The following is a 15,000-nucleotide window of genomic DNA, read 5'->3' on the forward strand; positions in this document are numbered from 1 at the left end:
GCACCCTCTTCATCCGCTCACACTCCTCAATCGCCTCCTCGTCAGGCTTCATCTCCACCTCCCGAAGCCGAGAAAGAAGCGTCCCGACCTCCTACACCTCCTCTACCAGATGAGCCACCCTCTCCAGCAGCTCCGGCTGCTGCTGTGCGAGTCGAGTCTTCGAGAGACTCGGACCCTCGCACTCCTCCTTTGCCGCCTTCCCAGACTTTCGAGAGTTCATCCATGAAGACTCCAACAAGTGCTGGGGATCGTGGAGATGTCGATATGGCCGATGCCGGCACGGAGAGATGAGGCGAGGAAAAGAACGACTTTGCCGCTGAGGATGGACGAATGTGAGGTGTTTGAAAAGCAACTAAGAGGTTTGAGGGGAGGATTAATTGTGACAGATGAGCCGAGAAGATCATGAAACAAGTAGTGTTTTTTCTTTGTCGACTAGGGTCTACTGTAGTGAGGCTTATAGTTTAGAGGCATGGATGAAGCAGTAATTGATACGAAACAAAATACATGAAGTGGTCGGCAATATAGCAACTGGATACAATACGGGTACAAAGACGAGAATGGAAGACAAAAATAGCTTGAATGAAGGTGTTTCAGACTTACTTTGCTAAACCTAGATATACGCAGTCAGCATATGGTCTTACTTCTAATAAACACAAATGAAGGATATAAAAGGATCAGAACGGCTCTAACCAGTTCTCTACATGCAGGTTTTCTGAAAGCCATGCATATTTAAAAGAGTAACATCATGAAAAAGGGAAGGGGTAGATCAAATAGTGTAACCGACTTACTTTTCAATAATAAATCACACGCCAAGCGCTACTAGTAGCAAACTGTTCAAACCTGTGGATCCAACATCAGCTCCTACTTCCAATATCTAAACCATAGTCAAAAGGGGATAGAAATGGGAATCAGGGCGATTCTGACTATATTTGATCAACATTCGACAATGGGTGCTACCCCAAGGTCTGACAATACATGCTTAAGACATCATTGAAGGCAAGAAAAGGTCAAGGAGGAAAAAGAACATTGAACTCACTTGTTAGCCAATTATTGTCTCAGTTATTGTTACTGTTGAGGCAACAAGGTCGAACTGCGGTCTTCGGGATCCCGATGAGCTGAGTTGGCAAGGACTGGGTGATGAAAGAGAAGAAGCACAACAGCAGTGCAGGAAATAGTTGACGCAGGTGAACAAGAGAGACGACTCACATCGAACTCGTTGCCCGCTGTATCGGCCCGTGGTTGGCAGAGGCGATAATGCCGTAACACCGATGGTTTCAAATCACGTGGCGCTCATGGTTGAACTCGTTCTCAGTGCGGCAACTTCGTTCACAGCGTTTTACTAACAGCTCTGTACCAATCACTGTCACTATGGTTATGCCCGTCGCCGCCATATGCAGCGTCGTGCTGCCCGGCGGTATGGAGAAGTGAAATGACTGGGATGATATTCTTACGCTGAGTACTTCCAATCGCCACGACGAACTTCTGCGGTCAGCCGTGCATGTCAGGAAGGAGCCGTCGTGGACCGAATGCATTTGGCAAGCATTGCATATTCCGTCGACAGCCGCAAAGGTACTCTGATAAAAAGACGAGTGAGATCTTCGACTTTCAAACCCAAGTGACAATTTAGTTTGGCCGACATGGCCGTGAAACTGACTGCTTAATTAATGTGACACTACTATTTTTCTTCGTATCGTAAGCAGCCAAGTAATGATGTCTATTACAGCAACTTCGCTCGAGGTTCCTGTTCAAGCTTTTCACTGTCTTTTGCTCTGAAAATTCTTGCCACTCGAAAACCTCAACAACCCTCCTACCCTTATCATCATGAGCGGCCAGGGAAGACGACGCAGTGCACTCCCTTTGCAACGACAAGAAGTAGCTTCCACTTCAGCACAAACCCTTGCAGCTATTCAAGATGCTTCGGAAGCGGGTAGCAAGTTAGGGAACAGTAAATGCACTACAGCGCAATATGAATATAGAAAAAGAGTCTTCAAACAGTGGACCGCAGATAACCAGATAGAAACAGGGTGGGCGCCACATCTGGAAGATCTTCTGGCCGTTTTCGGCGCTGACTGGCTGAGACAGGGAACAAGTCAATGGGGCCGTCCTTCTCCATTTCATGTGGGACTATGTCTTCACTCGTCCCAAGAATTCTCGAACGAAAGGATTCACTAGCCAGGCTCCTTCTACCACAAGCGTCATTTCCTTACCAATACTTCCTAATTCGAATTCATCGCAACACAGTGCTCATTCAAGTAACTCCAATGTCTCTCGTCTTCGCAATGGGTCTCTTGCCGGTCGCGTATGCTTTGGGCCGGAATCCGTCAGAGAAAACGGAACACCTTCTACCGAACTGGCCGGCCTGGTCGAATTGGAGGAAGAAGATATCGATGACAGCGATGATGAGAGCAGCGATAACGATAGGGAAATGGAGGATGATGGCGTCGAAACGAGTGTCAGGTCTATCAGAGACGGACCAGATTTGGCAGCCTATTTACAAGTCACAGTTAATGACAACAGTTCAGATGAAGATGAGGAGGATGAAAACGAGGTCCCTGAAGGTTTGATGCGAGATGTTAACGATAGGATAATACCCATTGGCGCTGATATGTCGAAGAAGAAAAGAAACAGTGCAGCGAAGAAAAGCGCTGTCCAGGGGAAAAACAGGTCGAATATGGATGAGACATTGCAAAAGAAGGGAGAGAAGAGGAGGACGGCAGAGAAAAGAAGGTTGCAGCCAGATCCCAGTCTTACTCAAGTCGAGTTGGATGAGACGCTCAATAACGTTGTTGAAAAACATGGTAATCTTTCGGCTGCGACAACGAGGGAAGAGAGGATCCGTAAGCTTTTTTCGATACGATCAGAATCGCCCCGATGATATAGTCGCTGATTGGCTCAATCTAGAGCTTGGACTTGAAAGGATTCGAAACTGCCAGCTATCACCTGCGGCTGTCAAAACTTGGTACTACGCAATCGTTAGTCTTTGGACGGAACAGTCTGTAACAAACTCTGGTACCGGGCACCCTTGGACAAAGCAATGGCACAATCTTTTTACTGCTCTACACAGGGTGACAGAGCAGCGACGCAAAGAGAAGCATGTCGACAAAATGATGGGTAAGTCATATTGGTATTTCAGTAGTTTTCCTTCCATTGATTATTTGGCTTTCTGAAGACACGATCTTCGAAGGGTACCAGACTAGGAATGAAATCCAGCGAAGTTATGGATACTATTTCCAAAAAGGAACCCCGGAAGCTCTTCGCGACATGGTTTCTCAGAGCTTTGGCCTCTATAACCTCTTTCGGGGGGATAGCCAAAAGATGGTGACGCTTTCCGAACTCGCGGCTCTGGTGCTGGAGGAAGAGGGGCCAACCAAATGTGTGGCCATTGTGGCGGTTTCTAGGGCGGGCAAGCGGAATACGAAGGGATTAGCGCAGTATGGTGCAATGCTGCGAGCCAAAGACGTGTTCGCTTGTCCTGTCTGGGCTCTTTCCGCATGGCTCTTCGTCCGGTGCGTGTTCTCGACTTCATGATGCTTCTTCAGCTTATATCTTGCCAGGTTTAACATCCTCCCGAATCGCCCTCCCTCTTCTCAATCCTCTTTCCCCTCCTTCGCAGAGAGAAAAGATTGGTACGACCTCCCCCTGCTGAGCCAAGTTAGAGATCCGACAAAACCGATCTCTTACAAAACTCAGCAGGAAGCCATGATCAATGCCCTCCTGGCTGCCGGTGTTTTTCCGTCCAAGTCGACTCATGAAAACCGGAGGACAGGGGCGCGTTTGGCGGAGAAGGGGGAGTTGTCCATAGACGACATCGCAAGGGCGGGAGGATGGGCGACGGTGACCTTGGAGACCACGTATTTATCTGCATTCCCTCGCAAGAGCATGCGGGTGATTGCTGGTCATCCTAAAAAGAAGGGCTTTTTTGTTTTGCCCCGGGCTGTCGTCGTCCCAGACACTCTGAAGGGTCAGGTGTTTCCAGAAATAAAAAAATGGTATGATGACAACTGTTTGTGAATGCTGCGAGCTCACCACTAACATCTCTACAGGAAGACCTACCTCCAACAAAAAAATGAAGAGCTTGCGGATGGAGCAGATGCGGCAGGACAGAAGAGGAAGAGAGGGCCCAAAAAAATGAGTGGCCGCCACGACTTCACAGCGGAGATGCTTCTTCAGCTGTTGGAACATTTGGCAGAATCTTTTCTTCAGGATGCCGTCCACTGGAAGGCTAGATACCCTGACCACTTTATTTGGCGACATCCTCTTTTCCAATCCCCCGAATGGCTCGAGTTCGAGCAGTATGCTCGCCGGCAAACCGCCCTGGCCGAGGAAGATCTGGTGGCTCTACCCCCATCCATCAAACAAGCCATGCCTGAGCTGCTGCAGGGCTTTCAGATGCTTCCCAGTAATCAACAGCAATTTCAAACACAGTTGGATGCTTCATTCAATCGTCTGAGAGAGGAAGTAGTGGACAGTATCAGGAACGGGTTTGGCGACATTTCAAAGACTCTGTCAGCCATGGAGTCTCGAAACGTTAGTGCCATGCAAGAGTCGGAGGCTCGCAGCCGAGTAGAGATGGCGCGAATGTTGCAGAGGGTTTTTGGTGCTGCAGCTCAATCCGCCGGAACAACAGCTCACTTTTATGCCTCACAGCTGTCTTCTCCAGTTCCGCCTTCGTCTATGCCTCAAACGTCTTTGTCGTCTGCCCCTGAAGCTTCTGCCTCATCTACATCCGAGCCTGGTCCACCTGTAATGCCTTCTGCTTCCTTCTCCATGTCGCCTGCTTCCTTCTCCCCACCGCCTACCACATTCGCCGTACCCTCATTCTGTGTACCACCCATGGGAGCCATGCCATCCATCCCGTCTACCTCCTATTCTCTCCCGGCACCTTGCTCTAATTTACCTCGGTTGGGATCTTCATGCTCTTCGTCCGGCACAGTCAACAAAGTCCTAGTGATGTCGAAAGACGTCAAAACCGTCACTGAATTATGGAAAGAGTATGACCAGGGTCTTCCGAACTCGTACCCTTTACGATATATCGAGACAGGGCAATATACCTTCCAAGATGACCCGTCTGCAAGTAGCTCCAAAAATCGGAAGTTCTTCCAGCGAAGGCTGCCGATAATTCAATTCATCAAAGAGCTGCACCGGACGAGAGGTTGGTCTTGTGAAGAGGCTGCGGAGCGTTTGGAAGAGTACCGGAGTAGGGAGGTCATTGGTCTACAAAAGCTGGGAGAAAGGATCAAACAGAAGACAGACGCCGAAAGAACCCAAATGCTCTAGTGATTATATCTTCACGAATCACCGTCGATCAATGCTTGTCACCACCACACTCTTTCTATGCCCAACGGCTTGACAAGTCTTCGCCATCACTGGTATTGTCATCCACTCATACCACCGCCAATCATATCACCTTCCATCATTGGATCGAATTCGTATCATCCTCCAGCATTGGTCTGCGACCTCATCAGCCTTCAATATCATCTTCCGTCAGCATTTCAATTTATCTTCACGCTACAACGGATCATCAGGCTGTGTTCCTGTTTCTGCTTCTGTTTCTGCCCTGTTTCGGCTCTCCCCACTTCTTTCAGTCTTCGTTATTTATAGTATCTGGTCTTTGTATGTTCCACATTATGGGATATGGTTGTATAATCATGTTTACCCAAGATTGGAGCTAAATTAGAGTTGGAAAGTCGGTTGTGTGTTCGTGTATCCTTTTTCCTGTTGTATCTGCGTTGTCGTGCTGTCCTGCTCCTGCTCAAAGATATCTTGTGATGATTACGCATCTCAATATCTTCACATCACATCTGACTCTGAGTCTCATTAATACATCCATGATACAGAGACGAAATAAATCTTACAACATACTCCTCACGCTTCAATGGGCCTTTTCACCTTTTCACCTTTTCACCTCTTCTCCGTCTTTCTCTCCTTGCTTCACGGACTTCGACCCCCCTCTTTACCCTACCGCCTAACAAAGCTTAACGTAATGTGGCCTAACCCATCTGTGTTCGTCTCCTTCTCCTTCTCCTTCTCCTTCGCCTTCTCCTTCTCCTTCTCCTTCTCCTTCTCCTTCTCCTTCTCCTTCTCCTTCTCCTTCTCCTTCTCCTTCTCCTTCTCCTTCTCCTTCTCCTTCTCCTTCTCCTTCTCCTTCTCCTTCTCCTTCTCCTTCTCCTTCTCCTTCTCCTTCTCCTTCTCCTTCTCCTTCTCCTTCTCCTTCTCCTTCTCCTTCTCCTTCTCCTTCTCCTTCTCCTTCTCCTTCTCCTTCTCCTTCTCCTTCTCCTTCTCCTTCTCCTTCTCCTTCTCCTTCTCCTTCTCCTTCTCCTTCTCCTTCTCCTTCTCCTTCTCCTTCTCCTTTCCTTCTCTTTCTCTCTTGACCCATCGCCTGTCCTCCTTAGTTTCACTTCCTTCTTTTTTCCTTGCTCACTTTTTGTGCTTATCCTGCATCACAGCGTAATCTGATCTGCCCTGCTTTATCTCAGTCTGTATATCTTATCTCTGTTGTTTCTGCTCTTACCTTCCGTTCGGTGGTTATCGTTCTTCATTCACTTCTTCTTTCTTCCTTCCTCTTTCGCTTTTCACCTTCTTGCTAGGCCAGCGCATTGACTTTCTTTCTCTACCAATTGACTACGCGACACAAGAAGCGATATGAGACGGATAACAGATAATATGAGATGGATAATCGAACGGTGAGAGAGAAGACGAGTTAATTTGAGGGGCAAGATAATATGAGATGGATAATCGAACGGTGAGAGAGAAGACGAGTTAATTTGAGGGGCAAGAGCGTGGTAAAGGTGCGTGATGAAAGGTGAAGCTGTATAGAGTGAAAACGGGAAAGGGCAAGTCACGAAGCTAAAGAGAGTTAGATTAGGTGAGAACATGCGCTGATAAGGGAAAAAAGATAACACAGAGCACAAAGTGCAGTGCTTCCCAGTGACGCACACCAGCGATCCGGCGAGGATATCTCGAAAAATTCCCTTCAAGAGACCGTAAGGAGCGGTGTCCGAAAGTCGGAAGTCAGTGACTCATTCGGCAACGGGCTTACGAATTTGCGAAGAAAGGGGGAAGAGAATGATTCAGAGATGGTTGGTAACTTTGATCAGCGACATGGTGTGGTATCCGCCGGGACGATATCGGCGGAAATGTTTAATAAATCACTGCCTCCTGGGACAGGTTATAGCAGCAGAAGAGATTGGGATGAAAATGATTACGGGTGTGCAGGCGATTTAGCTGACACTGAGCGGAGTTGGCAGTGTTTCTGATAGGGAAGGAAAGAGATGGAGCATCGGTTGTTGTGAAGATTGGCTAAGGGCTACTAGTACCGGGTCTTCAGTCGTCCAACAGATCCTTCATCAACTTCCTCGCTTCGGTTGATTCGCTTGTTATTATTGACTTTTGTTTCTCTTCATGACCATTAAACTCGGAGATCCTACTATACTACCGATCATACTTCTCGGATCCTTTTTCCAATCTTGGTTAGAGTTGATGTGCATATTCTCGATCAAGTTTTGTCCCGCCATGGATCAGTTGATATTGTCCTGGCTTGTTGTCGTCGAGTCAGACGACTGTGCACTGTTTTTATACCATATGAGCTTCGCAATATATCCATATCACAAGGAACGATCATTAATTGACAGTATCAAACGGGTATCTTCGCTAAAACCGGTAGAAATGCACCTATCTTACAACATCCCCTAGTAACTATCGTTACTTCCTACTCCTGGTTGTCCTTCCACTCGCAACCGGAAGATTCGAACCACCTGCAGTCGTCGCCCTTCTTTTAACAGCTGGCTTTTCCTCCTTCTCCTGAACAAATGTCTCATCATTCTCCTTTTCAGCAGTCTTGCCCTTACGCCTTGTGGGCACAGACACCTTCTCGTCAGTCGAGGCAGACGAAGCAGCGGTGGAGGTTTTAGTACGTGATGGAGCAGAGACTACACGTCTAGTAGTGGTGGTGGAAGTGGTTGATGTCGCTGAGGCCGTGGGAATGGCACGTTTAGCTCGAGTAGGTGCAGATTTCTTCTCAGCAACTGTCTCAGCCGCCGGCTGTTCTTCAATCTGACTCAAAATCTTTTTTCCGCGGGTAGGCTTTGACACCACCTCTTCCGGCTTCTCGTCAACTTCCACAGACGCCTTCCTTGTCGATCTTGCAGAAGTTGATCTGGAACGAGTACTGGCGACAGCAGGGACCAGATGGACTGGAGGCTCCTCTTCCACGATTGGTTTCTCCTCCGGTTCGGCGGTAGACTTGCCACGAGTAGAACGAGACATGCCTGCTCCAGTGGATGGTTCATTGCTGGGTGCACGACGAGAGCGGGAGGAACGTGAAGTAGGTTCGGGAACAGAAGGTGTCTCGACAACGGCGGAAGGAGTAGCCTTGCGTCGAGAAGGCCTAGAGGCTGTTTCAGTAGTGCTGGATGTGGCTGATGAAGTGCTGCGAATCGCAGTGCGAGTGGTTGTGGCGCGAGTAGCCTTTGCAGGAGCAGGAGCAGGAGCTTGCTCTTCGCTTGCAACGGCTCGTCTGGTCCGTGTGCTGGTCGACCCAGCAAACCTCGGCAATTTAGTCGAAACTGCCTTACCTTTGCCATTCACTCCGATCTCATCTTGCTCCTGCACTTGTCCCGATGCAGCATCGTTCCTTCCCTTCTCCTCTTCTAAAGCACCGACCAGCTCTTCAACCCCTTCCTCCTCCTTCTGCTCCTCTTCTTCCTTATACATCTCCTTTAAGCCCTCCATATTGGGAGTTTCCGAGACTTTGAGTTCTCCAAACAACTTCTTGACCCCCACCATGTTGGGCGTAGCAGCAATTTTCTTCTCGGCAAACATGGTTTTCAACCCGGTGAAGTCTGGCGTTTGTTGCGTTCCTTTGGCCGGCGAAGTGGCGTTCTCTATGGCTGCTGGAGAGTTGGAAATCTTGGCGGGGCTCGTTAGAGCTCGTCCACTATCTAAACGAGTGAGTGTCCTCCATGGACTGGGGAGGTTGAGCATGTGAGAAGAAGCACCGGAAGGTGTAGAAGGATCAGTTTTAGCAGTCGTATTGAATTGAGGAGTGGGGGAAGTAACGGCGTGAGCATAGGATGCCGGAGTAGGGCTCTCAATCTTCTCATCAACATCCATCGAGTCAGGCGACACAATAGTTTCCATAGGCTCGCGCTTCAGCGGAGGAAAGATCGGTGTCCTGAGAACTTGGCCTGACCTTCTAATGGGTGCAACACTGTAAGAAGCACTGTGACCCAATGCAGGCCTTTGCGCAGGGGTACCAGGAAGTACAAACCCTACAGTCGCTCTTCTCTCAGCAGGACGAGTAGAGCTACGTTGTACGCTTTGCCTTCGCATCTGATTAAGACGCTTTTTGAGATCATCCAAGGGAGTGCCTGGAACCTTGGCCTTCTCATCGGGCTCTCGATCGTCTTCAGACTCGGGCTCCGGGGTTCGAGGTGCAAGAGCTGGGTGCGCCGGGGTCGATAGGAGATTTGTGAAGCGGGATTCGGGAATGGGATTTTTGAACCCGCTTGCAGGAGGGAGGGGAAGGGTGCGAGGAGTAGCGAGGGCATCGTGGAGTCGCTTCGTCTGGTTTTAGAGTATTTATCAGTATTGAGACCTTGCTCAAACAATTCATCGCTTACTTCTGCAATAGCTGTGGCGGATCTCCTGGGAGTAGCCATTGGCTTTCTCTCCTCCACTGTTTGAACCTCTTCCTCTTCCTCCTCTTCGCTTTCCTTCTTCATCGCGTTAAGATCAAGCCGCCTGCTAGGTTTCCCAAGGGATCCAGGGGTACGCGTAGAGGTAAATGTTCCAAGCGAGTTTGGTGTCATCGGAAGACGAACGGGGGGACCAAGGGATCGACGGATTTGACCAAAAGCAGTGCTTCGAGAGACTTGAGGTGTTAGGAACGTGTTGGTTAAAGTGGGTCGCTTTGTCTTAATTAGCATTGCAAGTAACTTCAGGTACGACAGGACTTACAGCTAAAGGTGTGCCCGGCAGGGAGGTCGGCATGTCGTCTTGTTCGTCCTCGTCCTCAACCTCGCCTTCGGTGTGTTCAACATTCCCTGCCATTTCGACCTCCTCGCCTTGTACATCCTCATTATCCGATCCTTGGACCTGCACTTCGTACTCCTCGTACTCTGCCTTCGGCTCCACTTTCTCTTCATCTTCATGGTGGGGGTTGTTTAGATACTCTTCTTCTTCTTCTGTGCGAATGTCAAGCTGCATCACACTTTGTCCAGGCTTAATAGCGACTATTAGTACATACCCTCGACATAAGTGCAGTTGACTTACAATGTCAAGAGAGACGTCCGCATCGAAAGAGTCCATATTACTAGATTCAGAGTCAAATGATATTTCTGCTTGGCCGTCTTCATACACCCATTCAAATTGGTTTTCGCCGGCTTCATTGTTTGGTGGTTCAGGCTCAGCGTCAACATCCATTTCAACATCATTGTCCACTACAGCCTCTTGAGGATTGGTTTCCTGAGGGCTGGTACTTTTCCTACCGCCTCTGGGGCTGGTACTCTTCCTTCTAGTGGTTTCCACAAAGCCATCTTGTATGGCTCCATCAAGGCCAGTAGCATGTGTTTCATGCCAAACCTTTCGCGCAGAACGCAGGAGCAAGGCCTTTCGGAGAGTGGCTGGGCCTTTTGGCGTGGAAAGAGCTACATGCGCAGGAACAGGGACGGGGGTAACTGGGAGTGATTGTGGGTCTTTATGAGGGCTTGATGGTGGTGGAGTAGATTTGTCAAGAGCTGGTTTGCCGGCAGAGTCTTCGGTTGTTTCTGGAGCAGAAAACTTGCGAGTACGAGGTACAGCGCTGGTGTTACGGAGTGGCGCTCTTCCCTTCTGCTGAGGTGTCAAGAATGGGTTGCTGTCAATTGAAGAAGCCTAAAGTTTCGATGATTAGTTGGTGAGCAATAGCCTATCAGCGGACGTACTGGTTCAGGCGTTTCTTCATCCTTTTCTTCAACTTCTTCGGTGATTTCAAGGTAAATTTTATCGCCATCTTCTCCCTCGGCTACCCCAATGATTGACTGGTCGGCATCCTCCTGTTCCTCCACCACCACTTCCTGACCCAGCTGGGATTTGCTCGACCCCATTTTCATATTACCCAACCCCAGAGTGCTGTGTCTCCTGTTCCTGGCCGGGGAGCAAGGGTGGAAAATCTTGTCTGCGGGGACAAGAGACATCCTATGAGATGCCCTTTTCCTTATGGTGTTTGGTACGGGAGAAAAGGAAACGGTCGGCCGTCGTCTGACGGGTGTACCAGGTGCCGGGGAACGGGGCTGAACAGATTGAGGGACTGGAGACATAAACTCTGATGCAGCGCCAACATCTTCCATTGGACCATAGTTGAACCTGAAAAGCTTTTTTCTAATGATGATACAATCGTTCTCGGCAAGAGGAATGACCGATGGTGGCTGGTACGTTGTGGGCTGTCCGCCCTCGGGTACGTGAACAACACCTTTCTTGCCGTGTACGTGAAGCGATGCCTGGAGATAATATCAGTTAAACGATTGAAGGCTTATGATGGACAAGCCACTCACGTGGCCAGACACAAGATCCAAGATGATCTCCGCGTGAAGCTTGGAAACATCGCTGTAGTACAACCTCAACTGTGCAAGATAAGTCAGACAACAATCACGTATCAGTCTTCTAGTAGACACCCACATCACTATCCCAATCTCTGTCAAATCACGTCAGCACGGAACATAGATGTATGCGGTACCAACTTACCGTCCAATTGTCACCTTCTCTGAATCAATGGGGAACGTGTTCAAATCTTGGCCGCTTTGACGCTTGACGTGAGTGAGGGTCGCGAGTACACCATAGGAGGGCATGACAGGCATGGGAGAGTCCTCTCTCCCGTCGAATTCTTGCATGGCTGGCGGGTTGTAGAGGTTGGTGTTTGTATAGCGGGTCGGGTGTTTATCAGATGTGTTTGTTGTTGTTTTCGTTGCAAGTCAGCCGCGCGGAGAGGACGCCAACTCCGAATGTTACGTAACTAAGTCACGGGGAAGGCCGAAATGGGCCATCATGCGGTGACTTACTAAAATTAAATGTGTCGCCATCCATAAATAAATGATCGTTGTCTAAAATCAGATTGACCAATAATCCTGACCCGACCGACCCCTTATCAGTTCGCCGTAATCGTAGCCGATAAACTTCGGCCCCTTCGCTATCTCTGCCCTCCCTTCATATACCAGCCACAATTACGAGCTACATACATCTCACCACAGTTTCCCCAACCCCATCAGCTACAGACAACCACCATTCCACCCACCAATCCCGTTTTTCATCTGACTCACACTCACAAGGCATGCCAGAGCAGCCAGACTATGGCACCACGTCACCGCCACGGCCGTCATCCAGTGCTTCAATGTCTCAACATCCTTTGCATGACCCCAAAAATGGACATGCCTCGGTCGTCTCATCAGTCAGCAACCTGAGTAATACTATTCTTGGCGCTGGCGCCCTCGCTTTCCCCAGTGCTTTCGCTGCGATGGGTTTATTACCGGGAATTCTTTCCTGCGCATTTTCAGGCGTAACGGCAATATTTGGGCTCTATCTTTTGAGCAGATGTGCTACCATTGTCGGAACCCGGCCAGGAGATGAAGGCAAGAAGGCAAGCTTCAATGAGATTGCCAAGTTGACCTTTGGCAAAGGATGGGCAACCAAGGCTTTTGACGTGAGTAGTTTTATCTCATACGGCCGGATATCGAGTCTGATTGAATTAAAAACAAAGCTTGCGATTGCAATCAAATGCTTTGGTGTGTCTATATCATATTTAATCATCTGCAAAGTATGTCAACACCCGTTCTGCCATTCGACATGTCATACCTGACACTATTCAGACTCTTCTTCCCCAAGTCTGCTACACTATTGCCAAACTAGTTAAGCAACCATTACCAGACGACTCTATCCTTCTGGCATCCCACTTCTGGCTCATTGTTTGGATGGCGATCATCACGCCTTTGTCTTTTATGCGTACTTTGGATTCCTTGAGGTTCACCAGTCAAATCGCCCTTCTTACCGTAGTATAGTGAGTACATCCTATTCTGGTATATATCCTTCACGTGGAAGTGATATTAATGCAAGGCTCAGCCTTGTACTCGTTGTTGTCGGCTGGTATACCTTGAAAGGACCAAGTCCAGAGCGGGGGCAGGTTGTCCTCTTCAGGTTTGGCAAGAGCACTCTTTCAAGTTTTCCTGTACAGGTCTTTGCCTATACATGCTCACAAAACTTGTTTCCTATCTTCAATGAGCTGAAGGACAGGACCCAGAAGAAGATGAATACGGTCATCGGATCATCAATCGGAACTGCCATTGGTGTTTACCAAGTCGTGAGTCACAATTCCGTTTATAAAGGGGATTAACGCTGACGGATTCCCAGATTGGCATCGTAAGATATGATCTAAAGCTGTGGTAAAAAGCCAACTAACTTACATTCTAGGTGGGATACCTCACATTCGGCGACAGAGTTAGCAGTAACGTCATCGCTATGTAAGCCTTGTCCTTAATTCCTGCCCTTACCTGTGAACTCATCCTCCACCAGGTATCCCGCCACCACTATGCTCGTCGCCATTGGTCGTCTCGGTATCGTCCTCCTCGTGGGCCTTTCATACCCACTCCAACTCTTACCTTGCCGCGCATCTCTCTATCACCTGACTCACAGCCTTTTTCACCACCATGATGTTTCTGGCGCCCCAACAAATGGCAGAAGCATTCAGGATGATAGTGATACAGATATGGAGGATGAAGAGATTGGCCCGCTGGTGCCCAAGGCTCACGAGGATCATGCTCATCACAAGCATGACATGCCGCAGCTACAGTTTTTGGTGCTTACCCTGGGTATCCTGATTTCTGGCTTTCTAATTGCTTACAATGTCCATGAACTTGATATTGGTGGGTCTAGCAATATCTATCGAATATGATAATTAGGGCTGATGGCTGCATTTCAGTTTTGAGTTTCGTCGGTTCGACAGGATCCACAATCATCTCGTTCATTCTGCCTGGATTCTTCTACTTTAGACTTTTCCGTGATGAGCCTGGGACGATGAAGTGGTGGGCTTTGGCATTGGGTATATATGGACTAGGTGTAATGGGCTTCTGGTAAGTCCACTCTTCCCCCATTGTTATCTAGTTGACTAATACAACTATTCTGGTAGTTTGACATTCAATATTATCAAACTTGTACAGCACTAAACATATAGAAATTCACATATCATCCATACAGTCAAAAATATACCTCATGTATAAGTATAGCATAGCATTTGCGGGATTTGCAAAGGGGTCCTCCAATATTTTTTTCAAGTTTCGTGCTTCCATTCACAGCGTATAGCGACTACACTGTCAGTATGCCGATACCTTACTCCTCGAGTGATTACTCGCTTTTTCGGAACGAGTGCTTTTTAAAGATTTCTCTTGCTTCTTCTCATCATCAGCAGCACTCTCCAGTCTCTCCATCAATTCTCGGAAATCGTTGCTGGTTGCACTCAAAGTCACCTCAATGGATGACGCAAACCTCCGTTATCTCCATCAGTCGATCCAGGGTTATGGCATAGTGGATTCTCTTACCTTTGAGCGAAAGAATAGGGCGTAATTAGTCTCGTCTTAGATAATGAAGATCCGTTAACGAGCCAGCCAGTACGACATCGGGCGAAGAAGGCATCCGCCACCATACCGACATCCACTTGAATATGAATAGCAATCCTCATTCCATCCCCTTTGAAAATGGCATTTGATACATGCATGCGATATCGTATCTGTCTTACATAACACATAAAACCCTCTCGCCAAAATGCCTTATCGAAAATGACTATCGTACAAGTTGATCTTACTCTCTCGCCTTGAACCGTATTTCGTGCTTTTATATTATACTTCTCTTCTTCAATCCTTCCCCTTGGTCTTTAAACCAGACAACATCTTCGCCAAAGTACTAATTTGACCCTTGAGCTTGGGTTTATTGGGAGATGTGGGGGCGATGGTCATTGTGCCCGATGAAGAGGCAGACTCA

At 48.4% G+C, this 15,000-nt stretch overlaps 6 protein-coding genes and 1 pseudogene across 6 annotated transcripts in view; 3 read left to right on the forward strand and 4 right to left on the reverse strand.

Moving 5' to 3' along the window:
- The window catches only part of CNK02410 (general transcriptional repressor, putative), a 5,294-nt gene extending 4,587 nt beyond the window's left edge, over positions 1-707 (forward strand). Inside the window, exon 10 of the mRNA XM_024658078.1 lies at positions 1-707. This exon is cut by the window's left edge and continues 488 nt beyond it. Within this exon, the coding sequence (XP_024513733.1) occupies positions 1-291 (291 nt within the window). The 3' untranslated portion in view covers positions 292-707.
- Positions 489-1,211, reverse strand: CNK02420 (annotated as a pseudogene).
- Positions 1,212-1,697: 486 nt separating this feature from the next.
- On the forward strand, positions 1,698-5,732 carry CNK02430 (conserved hypothetical protein). Its single transcript, XM_024658079.1, has 6 exons — positions 1,698-2,024; positions 2,083-2,837; positions 2,902-3,111; positions 3,170-3,506; positions 3,555-3,989; positions 4,044-5,732. The coding sequence occupies exons 1-6, from the start codon at positions 1,822-1,824 to the stop codon at positions 5,275-5,277; spliced, it is 3,174 nt and encodes a 1,057-aa protein (XP_024513734.1). The 5' UTR covers positions 1,698-1,821; the 3' UTR covers positions 5,278-5,732.
- Positions 5,219-7,327, reverse strand: CNK02440 (hypothetical protein). The gene is made up of 4 exons (XM_024658080.1): positions 6,937-7,327; positions 6,512-6,846; positions 5,856-6,462; positions 5,219-5,807 (listed from the first exon to the last, which is right to left on the reverse strand). Exon 3 carries the CDS (start codon positions 6,374-6,376, stop codon positions 5,966-5,968), a length of 411 nt encoding a protein of 136 aa, XP_024513746.1. The 5' UTR covers positions 6,377-6,462; positions 6,512-6,846; positions 6,937-7,327; the 3' UTR covers positions 5,219-5,807; positions 5,856-5,965.
- Positions 7,328-7,585: 258 nt separating this feature from the next.
- Positions 7,586-11,895, reverse strand: CNK02450 (hypothetical protein). Its single transcript, XM_024658081.1, has 8 exons — positions 11,722-11,895; positions 11,656-11,671; positions 11,532-11,600; positions 10,923-11,477; positions 10,273-10,872; positions 9,958-10,221; positions 9,621-9,908; positions 7,586-9,564 (listed from the first exon to the last, which is right to left on the reverse strand). The coding sequence occupies exons 1-8, from the start codon at positions 11,865-11,867 to the stop codon at positions 7,702-7,704; spliced, it is 3,801 nt and encodes a 1,266-aa protein (XP_024513735.1). The 5' UTR covers positions 11,868-11,895; the 3' UTR covers positions 7,586-7,701.
- Positions 11,896-12,072: 177 nt separating this feature from the next.
- CNK02460 (transporter, putative) lies at positions 12,073-14,249 on the forward strand. The gene is made up of 9 exons (XM_567717.2): positions 12,073-12,673; positions 12,731-12,787; positions 12,840-13,027; positions 13,090-13,327; positions 13,378-13,386; positions 13,438-13,487; positions 13,540-13,889; positions 13,946-14,096; positions 14,153-14,249. Exons 1-9 carry the CDS (start codon positions 12,305-12,307, stop codon positions 14,187-14,189), a joined length of 1,449 nt encoding a protein of 482 aa, XP_567717.1. The 5' UTR covers positions 12,073-12,304; the 3' UTR covers positions 14,190-14,249.
- A 477-nt stretch (positions 14,250-14,726) lies between these two features.
- CNK02470 (protein kinase, putative) overlaps positions 14,727-15,000 on the reverse strand; it is a 4,980-nt gene continuing 4,706 nt past the window's right edge. The window contains exon 6 of the mRNA XM_024658082.1: positions 14,727-15,000. This exon is cut by the window's right edge and continues 1,639 nt beyond it. Within this exon, the coding sequence (XP_024513736.1) occupies positions 14,874-15,000 (127 nt within the window). The 3' untranslated portion in view covers positions 14,727-14,873.

This window comes from Cryptococcus neoformans, assembly GCF_000091045.1.
Source record: "Cryptococcus neoformans var. neoformans JEC21 chromosome 11 sequence".
Classification (NCBI taxonomy): Eukaryota; Fungi; Basidiomycota; class Tremellomycetes; order Tremellales; family Cryptococcaceae; genus Cryptococcus; species Cryptococcus deneoformans.

Excerpts from the sequence above, each read along its gene's own strand:
- CNK02460 (XM_567717.2), top strand. The coding sequence starts at position 12,305 with ATGCCAGAGCAGCCAGACTATGGCACCACGTCACCGCCACGGCCGTCA. Across the intron at positions 13,028-13,089 it reads GCCCTTCTTACCGTAGTATA|CCTTGTACTCGTTGTTGTCG; the intron begins GTGAGTACATCC and ends TGCAAGGCTCAG. Across the intron at positions 13,890-13,945 it reads TGTCCATGAACTTGATATTG|TTTTGAGTTTCGTCGGTTCG; the intron begins GTGGGTCTAGCA and ends GCTGCATTTCAG.
- CNK02450 (XM_024658081.1), bottom strand. The coding sequence starts at position 11,867 with ATGCAAGAATTCGACGGGAGAGAGGACTCTCCCATGCCTGTCATGCCC. Across the intron at positions 10,873-10,922 it reads ATGAAGAAACGCCTGAACCA|GCTTCTTCAATTGACAGCAA; the intron begins GTACGTCCGCTG and ends TCGAAACTTTAG. Across the intron at positions 9,565-9,620 it reads CCGCCACAGCTATTGCAGAA|ACGAAGCGACTCCACGATGC; the intron begins GTAAGCGATGAA and ends CTCTAAAACCAG.
- CNK02430 (XM_024658079.1), top strand. The coding sequence starts at position 1,822 with ATGAGCGGCCAGGGAAGACGACGCAGTGCACTCCCTTTGCAACGACAA. Across the intron at positions 2,025-2,082 it reads GATAACCAGATAGAAACAGG|GGAACAAGTCAATGGGGCCG; the intron begins GTGGGCGCCACA and ends TGGCTGAGACAG. Across the intron at positions 3,507-3,554 it reads TCCGCATGGCTCTTCGTCCG|GTTTAACATCCTCCCGAATC; the intron begins GTGCGTGTTCTC and ends ATATCTTGCCAG.
- CNK02440 (XM_024658080.1), bottom strand. The coding sequence starts at position 6,376 with ATGGGTCAAGAGAGAAAGAGAAGGAAAGGAGAAGGAGAAGGAGAAGGA.